This window comes from Acinonyx jubatus, chromosome D1, assembly GCF_027475565.1.
Source record: "Acinonyx jubatus isolate Ajub_Pintada_27869175 chromosome D1, VMU_Ajub_asm_v1.0, whole genome shotgun sequence".
NCBI classification, from domain to species: Eukaryota; Metazoa; Chordata; class Mammalia; order Carnivora; family Felidae; genus Acinonyx; species Acinonyx jubatus.
The window spans coordinates 49384081-49395716 of record NC_069390.1 but is presented as its reverse complement, the minus strand read 5'-3'; the positions used below and the strand labels follow the sequence as shown (position 1 = coordinate 49395716).

Genomic DNA, 11636 nt, shown 5'->3' with positions numbered 1-11636 from the left:
GAGGTGGAGTGAAACTAGAGTATTACTTTATACAAGTAAAAGCAAATGCAGATTGTTTCCTTAGAATTTGTTTGGAAGGCCAAGCAAAGCATCTACTCACCCAGTTTGACCTCGAAAGGCACAACAATTTCCCTGGGGTGGAAAGGAGATACTTGTAACACCAAGAGTAATGATGTATTTTCCCCTGTATCCACTTCGTGACCTTCCCCAAAGATATGTGCCTACCTTTGCAGAAGCAGGCCAAACTCATAATTTGCATAAGGGCTTAGAGGACCTTTTATATCCACCTCTCGTTAACATAAAAATTAACGTGCATGGGTGACATCTGTCTTTTATTGATTCAATCAATATATTGGGAATTTAGCAGCAACTTAATGGCAAGCAGTTACAAAAATCTCCTATTCTTCTACATTTAAAATAAGTTGTCTTAAATAATCTACACCAACCTAAAATCACAAGAACACATGTGAATGGCTGAAGCACTTCTGCTGTTATGCCTATGGCAAGTTTATTAGTAATTTCCTAACAAAATCTCCTAGTGCAAAGTGCACATAATTATTTGGGACCTCCATCACCATATTTGGCTCTCATTTTCTCCTACAAATAATTGTGCCCAAATACAAGAATGTGAAGTAAAACTGAGCAAGTATGCCCACCACCTTGCTTTGAGGGCGCGTGCTCCTCTAAACAACTCTCAAAAACCTCGAGTGAACTGCAGCCACAGCTCGCCATCAAGCCTGTTGGTGGCTGTTCTTAACACTAGGCTGCCTTGAAGATCCCTAGCTCTGAGGTTAAACTGGGGCAAACACATGGCAGGGCTCAGCGGGGCTAAAAGACTAAAAGCTCGACATAGTCCTGTCCTTTCCCCCTCCCGTCTCCTCACTTTAGCGCTAGAAAGAGCAGCTCTGTGTTTGTACTATTCACCTGTGAAGGGAACCTTAGAGTTTCTTTTTGGTTCTAGGCACGGCATTGGATTTAGCAATGTATTTGGTTGCCGGTCCTTGGCTTGATGTCATGGGGGATTTCTCTGGTTCTCCCTTGAGTCCGGCTGGAAAGTTTCTGCTACATGCAGAACTTGCATGCTTCGAGTCCGAGTTGTCCGCGTTTTCCTTCTTACTGGTCACAGGAAATTTCTTTGCATAAGCAGTGGACTGGAAATAAAGGGAAAGGCCTGGATTACTTTTCAGACACGAGGCAATATCTATCAATTCAAAGAAGCAAGGGACTACAAAGTTGCCCAGGATTTGCAAGGCGGAGCACTCTCCAGAGGGGAGATAGAAACTAATCCCATTGTAGGGCTGTTATTAAATGCCCAAGTAAGTTCCTTTAGCACTTTCAGGAAAACAGAACTGTTTAGGGTTTGGTGTAGTGCAAACTACAGGCACAATTTCAGATCCTCTGCCATGCAAAACAAAAGTAAACATCTGGCAACATTTGCATAGGGAAGTTGGCCAGGACATAACCACACTCATTTCATCTTTACAGAATTCCAGGCCGGCCCTGGCACGTGTGCGGCTGACCTGACAGGCACAGCACAGCACAGCTACGCCTCCTGACCTGGGGACAGTCGCTGCATATGGCCCACTCCTCACGCTCTCGCCATTCTCTGTGCTCACTCCGGAGCCTGGCTTCAAATCCCGGTCACACCACGTGGGCAGGTCCACGGACCTCTTGGAGTCTCGATGCCTCACGGGTAAATGGGGAAAACGTATTTGCATGTTTACTACATGGGTTTATTATGAGAATGCACTGAGATAGAGGCCATGAAAGTACTTCTTCAAGGCACAAAACAAAAAAAAGGGGTCTCAATAGGCAATTGTGTTTTCTCAGGTCACCTCACCCCACTGTCAAGGAAACAGTCTCTGATTCTGCTGTCATGAGGGAAGCAGAGTCCATTTTAACCTTAGACCCATTTTATAAGTAATCACTTCTCTGGGCGCCATGGAGGCTCAGTCGGTTAAGCTTCTGACTTTGGCCCAGGTCATGATCTTAATGTTCTTGAGTTTGAACTCCATGTGGAGCCCCGCATCAGTCTCCGCCCTGACAGTGCACAGCCTGCTTGGGATTCTCTCTCTCTTCCTCTCTGCCCCTCCCCCACTTGCATACTCTAAATAAATAAATAAATAAACTTAGCAATGACAACAAAAAAGAAGTGAGCACTCCTCATGAAATGAAGCTGAGCACCGAGTTCTAAAAGAGCAGAGAACGTATTAGGAGAAGGGGACACAAGCAAGGTGGGGGATGAGACAGGGGAGAATAGATACAGCAGGTCTCACAGACACAAAATGGTCTGGGAAGGGCTCGTAAGTTTAACGCTCTGGCAAACGCAAAGTTACTCTACATCTGGATCAGTAATCAGGTTAACAATTTTCAAAGAATCTGAAAAGACTACATGTAACCCTGTACAAATAAACCTGGTGTTTCTTTGATCACTCAGGCCCTTGTGATACAAATGGCCATGTTTTATGCCCGGTAGTAGGCACTTAATATATATTTGTTCAATGAATAAGTGACCTCCCAGGGCAGCAGCAGAACTTCGGGTCATTTACGATTTTTGGTACCTGTATTTAAAGAAAGAGAACATTTACCTGACATTTGCTTATTGCAGACAGGCCTTAAATATGCGTCTCTTCAGAACATCACTCATGTAGGACTTCCTAACCATGTCTGCTAATTCTTGAGCTGGTAATTTTGTACATTGAAAAAAATTAATTTGTATAAATTTAGAAATGTAAAAAAGTCCTTTTCTCTATAGATTTGTTTCACCCACGAAAATGTCTACATTGCTTCTCTGTGTATTCTTTCACAAAATAGAAAATACTGAAAATGCATCAGCATTCCGTAACATAGATTGTATCCTCTCACTGAAAACTCCCATGTTCAGCAATATAGTGAGGGTGAACTCCCCTAATGCTCCAGTAACCGGCCGGAGAGAAGCTGCGTTGTTTAGAATAGCACTGATCCCAAAGACAGGAAACCTATCTTGGAAATTTCAATTCATGAAAGTTTAATCCTATTAAAAGGTGAATCTAAGTGTAACCTTCACTCTTTTGATTTTCCACCTTTTGAGTGATCATCCAAGTAGTTGAGGAAATGTCTTTGAACACGTCCACTACAACTACTCTTCTACAGAATAGGAACACAGATTCAGCCATTTTCTTTTTAATGTATTTATATTCATATGCAGCTCAACACTTCCATTCTTCTTCATGGTTCCATTTGTTAATGGACTTGAGTCATTAAAGTAGACTCAGAAGTTGCAGTCACCAGAAAGAAATACTCAGAGACAGTCTCTGTGGGCAGGTGTAGTGATGTAGATGATTTTTTCTTTTTCCCAAACGCATTAGAGGCTCTGGTGTTTTCTTCTTGGATAAGGTAACTTAAGATTATCCTCAGAATTTTCTGGCAAAGGGGAAAGAAAGAGAAAACTAAACCAGAATGTTTGGTTGCTTTAGTGCAGAAATATGGTATTTCTGTTTCATTCTAGAGCAAGATGAGAAAATATTCCTCAGCAACATTTCATTATTTTATTTATTTATATCTAATTTTAGTGATGTATTTTTAAAATAGGTGGTACAACCCCATGATTTAATAGTCACAGTGTTAAAAATCTTCTCCCTGCCCCCTAGTTGACTCTGCTCTGCCCCACATCAGGGACAACCAATATTATCAATTTACAGTGTATGCTTCCAGAGAGTTCATGCATCTTCAAGCAAATATTAAGTGGAACCAAATTGCATTGGTAGTCATTTCTGCAGGTCAAAACAGCCTAATAATGGCAATTTCATATGGTTCTGTCTAATCCATATATTGACATGCTTTCTTCTCCCTGTTTTCACCCAAATGGTAGCTCACTGTAAGTGTTCTTTCACACCTTGATTTTTTTTTCAACTAATGATTATTTTGAGGATCCTTCCACGTCCGAGTTCTCATTCTTCTTTTTGGCTCTGCAGTATTCTCTTGTTTGAATATTTATTTAGCGAGCCCCTTCATAATGGACATTCAGGTCATTTCCAAACTTTTCCTAGTACAAATAATGCTTCTGTGAATAATATTGCACTTGTGCCATTTGGTACATGTGTAAGTATATCTACAGGCTATACATTTTAGAAGCAGGGCTCCTGAGTCAAAACATCTATGGATTTGTAATTTTGAAAGGTATCGCCATATTGCTTTCCAGTGCCTCTGTACCAACTTATATTCTTACCGGCAACATATAAGTGCCTGTTTTTTTATTTCCTTTTCAATTTGGTATTTAATACATGTTAAAACTAATATAGTCAGCCATGTTTTCTTTGAACTCCAAGTTGGCCCAAAACTGGTTCCACTGAAACAAATCTCAATACTTGTTCCTTTACTCCTTGGTAATATCAATGCAAATCTACTCACCTTTATACAGATGTTTATTGTAAATGCTTAGAAGTTTCTGTGTATATGTGTGCACCTCGTAAAACGGTGTGTGTGTGTGTGTGTGTGTGTGTGTGTGTGTGTGTACATGTGCACACTTTACCATTTCCCTGCTAATTTGCAGTTGCATTAAGTTTAGAATGCCATTGTTTAGGAATCAGAATTGTAAGAGCTTTCCTGAAGCCTCTGAGTCTCCCCTCTTAAATACCACCTCTGATATTTGAAACTGTGCTCTGATGCTAACAAGACATGGATGCAGGCCGGCTCTCATGATGTCCTTTAGACTGAGCCGTAGCTTTCTTCACCAAGAGCCAAGCCACTCACTTCCTTGAACACAAATGGCCAAGGCAAATTCCAGCTTCCAGGCTTTTCTCTAGGAATATAAACAAATCTTAATGTTTCAGGGATTTCCTTTGTAGGTTATAGGTTATCTAAATTTTAGGTTTCTCTTTTTCTTCTCTCACAGTTGAGGGGATTCCTCAGGGATCTATGCTGTCACTGATGCAATTTTACACTTTTGTGAGTAACGTGACAGAAAAATGAAAAGTGAAATTACCAAGGCTATAGGAACTACTAAGATCTTCTAGGTCATAAAAGGCAAAGAGAAGGTGATGAGCTCCCATCCTGTTATACAGAGGGGGAGAAAGATGAGAGAGGAATTCAATATTCAGTTCTAGGGGAAAAAGAGTTTAAATGATCATTATGAGATTGTTGGCCATCATTATCAGTCCAAAAAGGATCTACAAATCATTGTAGATTGTGCTCTGAAGATACTAGGGTAACATACCATTGCACAGTGATCAAGAAAACCTAGCTATCATCAGAAAGCATTTTAGAAATAAAGAAAAAAATCCTTCATCCTTACATAAAATCATGAAGAATTCATACCTGAAACACTGCAAATCAGCCTGAACAGAGATAAAGGAACCAGGAAAGGTTTACAGACAGGTCACTAATATGATTAATGGATGGAGGTATCTTTACGAGAGAGAGCTCTTTAGTCTAAAAATATAAAGAATAGAGGACATATATAATCACAATCTGTAGAACACACAAGGGGGAAGATCTCAGCTCTGTGCTGTAGTCAAGATGGTTATACCAGGGGCGGCCCCAAGCAGCATTTCAATTGTTCCTCATCTTTGACAGGCTCTTTCCACCTGGGACGGTTAAAGAATAGTCAGTCCTACTGGAGGCGGAATGATGGAAAAGATGACCTTACAAGGTTCCCTCCAGTTTCATCTTTTAGTAATTCAGCACCCATGGCCTGATTTCTTCAGCTCATATTATTAATCTTGGAAAGGGGCTCCATGTGTGCAAGGGGAGATATGTAACAAGAAAATTGGGCTAAATATACATATTTCATTATTCACTGGCATAACTTTAACCTGATGAACTCATCTGGTGATAATGGATGCAAAACCTGTAAGCTCTAGGCATATCCCTGCAAGTTAATACCAGTACATGATTACTAGAAACTGTTACCATTTCTCTGAATTTTGAGTAAAATACATGCTATTTAAGTAAAGTGGTTTATCGCCATAGCAACCATTTCTAGAGTCACACATTCAAATTATAGGCCTGCACAAGGTCCAAGTGACAGAACATTCTGATACAAGTTTTCAGCTCCAGTTTGCTTGCAATGGTCACCCACTTTCTCTCACATTCCTGTGCTTTTCAGAAAGAAGAAGGAAGGGAAAGAAAAACCAAAGGGAAGAAGAGTAATTAACTTCCAAATACATAGATTTCTTCTATAAGGCTATCTACATAAATAGCGGGCCTTCTATGGAGTTAATGAAAATAAAATCTAACTTGCAAATCAGGGAGATATAAATTTCTCTTTTCTTTTTTAGTTGAAGTATAATTTACATACAGTAGAATGTACAAATCTCAAGTGTACAGATTGATGACTTTTGACAATGCATAGACCTGTATAACCAACACTCAATCAAGAAATAAAACAATTCCCTACAAATTGCCCTGGGTCCACATCCCACTCAATTCCCTCCCATCCTGAGGCTACAGGTGTTCTGATATAGTTCAACATAATTACTTTTCTAAAACCTCATATGAATGAAACAACATACAGTATGTACTCTTGTGTCTGACTCCTTTTCCTTAACATGCTTTTTTAATTGAAATTTTTACTGAGATTTAAGAAAAAGAAATTTTTATTGAGATAATTATAGATGCTCATGGTATTGCAACATGTGTTTTCGAGATTCATCCATGTATTAGTGGTTCACTCCTTTGTATTACCAAGTAGTATTCCATATTTTATGGACATACCACAATTTGTTTATCCATTCTTCTATTACTGGATATTTGGACTGTTTCCAGTTTGAGGCTCTTTATACATAAAGCTGCTATAAATATATTCTACAAATCCTTTTCTGAACTTATACTTGGGATTTCTGGGTAAATGGTAAGTAAATGCTTAACTTTATAAGTAACTGCCCAACTGGTTTCCAAAGAAACTCCATCATTTTGCACTCCACAAAGCAATGTAGGAAAATTCCAACTGCTCCAGTATTTGCTAAATGGCCTGGATTTTTTAGATTTTGGCAATTCTAGAAAGGATATAGTGATATATGTTGTGGCTTTTCCTGTTATCATTTGCATTTTCCTGATAACTAGTGATGTTGCACATTTTTTTCACATTCTTATTGACTATTAGTGTATTTTCCTATCTGAAATATCTGTTCAAATCTTGTGCATATTTTAAAAATTGAGTTGCCTTATTGAGTTGTAAGAACTATCTCAATATTTTGGATACAAGTCCTTCGTTAGATATATTTATTGCAAATATTTTCTCCCTGTCTGTGGCTTGCCTATTCTTTTTCTTCATATGCTTTAGATGAGCAAATGCACTTACTTTGAAGAAGTCCATTTGATCTGACTTTTAAAGATGCTTCCTGATGTTCTACGAAATCTTTGACTACTCTCAGGTTAGAAGATATTCTCCTATGTTTCTCTTAGGAGCTTTATAGTTTAGCTTTTAGATTTAGGTCTACTATCCATTTCAAACTAATTTTTGTGTATAGTGTGAGCTGGAGGTCAAAGTTCATTTTCCCTCATATAAGTATCATATTAGCTCAGTACTGTTTACTGAAAAAAAAAATCTTTTCCCCTACTGAATGGCTTAGAAATCTGTCAAAAATCAATGGACTACCTAAGGGTGGGCCTATTTTTAGACTCTATTTTGTTTCCATGATGTATTTGTCTATTCTTACATCAATACCACATTGGACTGATTACTATAACTATATAGTAAGTGTTGAAATCAGGTTACATAAGTTCTCCAACTTCGTTTTTTTGTGTTATTTTGGCTATTCTAGGTCTTAATGTATTTCCAAACAAATTTTAGAATCATCTTGTCAATTTCTAACAGAAAAGCGAAGTCTTAGATTTTAATTGGGATTGCTTTCAAGTAATAAATCACTTTGGGGAGAATTGACATCTTAACAGTATCAAACTTCCAATCCATAAACATAGTCTTTCTCTCCAAATATTTCCATTTTCGTCAATTTCAATGTGTTGTGGGATTTAGAATAAATATTGTACACATATACTGTTAGAGTTAAGACTAAGTATTTTATGTTTTATGATATTTAAAATGGCATTTTAAGTTTTGCTTTCTAATTATTCATTGCTAGTATATAAAAAGACTATTTTTGTATATAGATTTTGCATCTTGAAAACTGTTTAACTCACTTTTTGTAGATCCCATGGGATTTTTTTTTCCACAGCCAAAATAAAGACAGTTTTATTCTTCTTTTCCAACCCATATAATTTTCTTTTATGTGCCTTGTTGCATTGGCTAAGATCTCTAGTACAATATTAAAGAGAAGTAGAAAGGGTCATCTTTGCCTTTCTCCTACCTTCAGTTGGAAAGTGTTCAATATGTCACCATGAAGAATGATATTCGATACAGAGGGTTTTGTTTTAATATAAAAATCCCTTAATATGTGAAAGAAATTCCCATCTGTTCCTAGTCTACTGAGGGTTTTTCTCATGTTTAAGTGTTGAATTTCATCAAATTATTTTTTTCAAAATTACTGAGATAATCATGTGGCTTTTCTCCTTTACCTATTTTTTTAATATAAATTATTGTCAAGTTAGCTAACACACAGTGTATACACAGCTAACATATAGTGTATACAGTGTGCTCTTGGCTTCAGGAGCAGATTCCCGTAATTCATCGCTTACATACAACACCCAGTGCTCATCCCAACAAGTGCCCTCCTCAATGCCCATCACCCATTTTCCCTTCTCCCCTGCCCTTCCATCAACCCTCAGTTTGTTCTCTGTATTTAAGGGTCTCTTATGGTTTCCCTCCCCCTCTGTTTACACCTATTTTTTCCCCTTCCCTTCCTCCATGGTCTTCTGTTAAGTTTCTTAAATTCCACATATGACATCTGTCTCCCTCTGACTGACTTATTTCACATAATGCTCTCCAGTTCCATCTGCGTTGTTGCAAATGGCAAGATTTCATTCTTTTTCATTGCCAAGTAGTATTCCATTGTATATATAAACCACATCTTCTTCATCCATTCATCAGTTGATGGACATTTGGGCTCTTTCCATAATTTGGCTATTGTTGATAGAGCTGCTATAAATATTGGGGTACATATGCCCCTATGAATCAGCACTCCTGAATCCTTTGGATAAATTTCCTAGTAGTGCTATTGCTGGGTTGTAGGGTAATTCTATTTTTAATTTTTTGAGGAACCTCCACACTGTTTTCCAGAGTGGCTACACCAGTTTTCATTCCCACCAACAGTGCAAGAGGCTTCCCATTTCTCTCATCCTTGCCAACATCTGTCGTTTCCTGTTGGCTGTTAATTTTAGCCACCCTGACCAGTGTGAGCTGATATCTCAGTGTGGTTTTGATTTGTATTTCCCTGATGATGAGTGATGCTGAGCATCCTTTCATGTGTCTATTGGCCATCTGGATGTCTTCTTTGGAAAAGTGTCTATTCATGTCTTCTGCCCTTTTCTTCACTGGATTATTTGGTTTTCAGGTGTTTAGTAAATTACTTATAGAATTTGGATACTAACCCTTTATCCAATATGTCATTTGCAAATATCTTCTCCCATTCTGCTGGTTGCCTTTTAGTTTTCTGGATTGTTTCCATTGCAGTGCAGAAGCTTTTTACCTTGATGACATCCCAATAGTTCATTTTACTTTTGTTTCCCTTGCCTTGGAAACATGTCGAATAAGAAGTTGCTGTGACCAAGGTCAAAGAGGTTTTTGCCTATTTTCTCCTCTAGGGTTTTGATGGTTTCCTGTCTCACTTTTAGGTCTTTTATCCATTTTGATATTATTTTTGTGTATGGTGTAAGAAAGTGGTCCAGTTTCATTCTTCTGCATGTTGCTGTCCAGTTCTCACAGCACCATTTGCTAAACAGACTGTCTTTTTTTCCACTGGATACTCTTCTTTCCTGCTTTGTCAGATTAGTTGGCCATATGGCGAATTATATTTGTTGATTTTGGATGTTAATCCAAAGGAATCCCAGGAATATACTGTATACTTGACCATGATGTGTCATCTTTTTAATATATTTCAGGATTGTTTGCTAATATTAGTTTGGGATTTTTATGTCTGTATTTGTGAGAGATATTGGCCAACAATGATCTTTGCTTATAATATCCCTGTCATGTTTTGGTATTTAAGTTATACTTGCTTTATAAATGAGTTGGAAAATATTTTAAGAGTTTGTGTAACAAGCTTTCTCTTCTGTAAATATTCAGAAGAATTAACCAGTGAAATCATTTGAGATTGGAATTTTCTTTACTGACAACTTCTTAATTATGGATTCAATTTTTAAAGTAAATATAGAACTATTCATATTTTCTGTTTTGTATATCTACTTTGATGTTTTTTAAATAAATCTGAACATTTCATATAAATTTTCCAATTTGTTGGCACTAAGTCATTCACAATATCCTCTTGTAGGGAGAGTGCTTAATTTGTTGTTCTTTTTCTAGCTTATTGAGATGAAAGTTTAGATTCATTGTTATTGCTATTGCTTTAAACCATCAATATGATTTTATATTTACTCACATATTTACTCTTGCTGATGCCCTTCATACTTTTTTGCAATCAATATTTCTATCTGGGATTCTTTTATCTTGAGAATTTTCTTTGAGCATTTCTTATGGTAAGATATGCTGGTAACAAATTCTTCCATCTTTTTCATACTTGAAAACATCTTTTATTTTATCTTTATTTTTTTTAAATATGAAATTTATTGTCAAAATGGTTTCCATACAGCACCCAGTGCTCATCCCAACAGGTGCCCTCCTCAATACCCATCACCCACCCTGTCCTCCCTCCCACCCCCCATCAACCCTCAGTTTGTTCTCAGTTTTTAAGAGTCTCTTATGTTTTGGCTCCCTCCCTCCCTAATCTCTTTTCTTTTTCTTTTTCTTTTCCTTCCCCTCCCCCATATTTTTGAAGAAAATTATCACTATAGAATTCCAAATTGGCAGTTTTTTAAGATTTATTTCTGTTTCCACTTAACACTTTAATGACATCACTCCATTGTCTTCTGGCTTCCATTATTTCTGTTGATGCATCAAATGCTGTTCCTTTGATGCCAACATGTTCCCCAGCCCCACCCTCCTAACCCTGGATGCTTTTACAATTTTCTCTCCCTAGTCTAAAGAATTAGAGGACAGAATTCAAAGCAACCACAGACATAAGAAAGTAATGAGGGAATCCCTGAAAGGAGAGAGCCAGAGAAGGGGCATCTTAAATTCTTCCCAGCTAAAGAGAAATGAACTGACCTAAGGTTTGAACTGCTGGCTAAGAGAAAATTTGCAATTTGTACCCAACCAACTAATTGCCTGCTAAAACAGAAACATCAACACTTTTTGGAGGAACGCAGTTGAATCCAGAGTCAGCACAACGTAACACTTCTAATCTCTAGGATACAGTCCAGAACTACTCAACAGAAATAATAATCAATAGAGACAAACCCTGAGGTGACCCAGATGTTGATATTAGCAAACAAGGATTTTAAAGCAGTTATTACAACAATTACCAATGATGTAAAGGAAAATATTCTTTGAGGAAAAAAGGTCTCTGAAGAAAAATAGAAATAACAAAAAAGAATCAAATGGAAATTTTAGAATTTAACATCTAAAATTAAATATTCACCAGGTAGGTTTAACAGAGAAATAGAGACTGAATCAAGCTGTAGGGAAACGATACCAGATGGAAAAC

At 37.4% G+C, this 11636-nt stretch overlaps 1 protein-coding gene across 10 annotated transcripts in view; it reads right to left on the bottom strand.

The window, feature by feature from the left end:
* Positions 1-313: 313 nt before the first annotated feature.
* Positions 314-11636, bottom strand: part of STK33 (serine/threonine kinase 33) — a 166795-nt gene continuing 155472 nt past the window's right edge. For 6 of the 10 annotated variants that reach the window (XM_027073211.2, XM_027073214.2, XM_053203502.1 and 3 more), the window contains one exon: positions 314-1151. In XM_027073211.2, the coding sequence (XP_026929012.2) occupies positions 939-1151 (213 nt within the window). In that variant the 3' untranslated portion in view covers positions 314-938. Of the gene's footprint in view, positions 1152-2052; positions 3429-5295; positions 5410-11636 lie in introns of those variants that run through there. The other 4 variants (XM_053203507.1, XM_053203505.1, XM_027073212.2 and 1 more) reach the window with 4 other exon arrangements.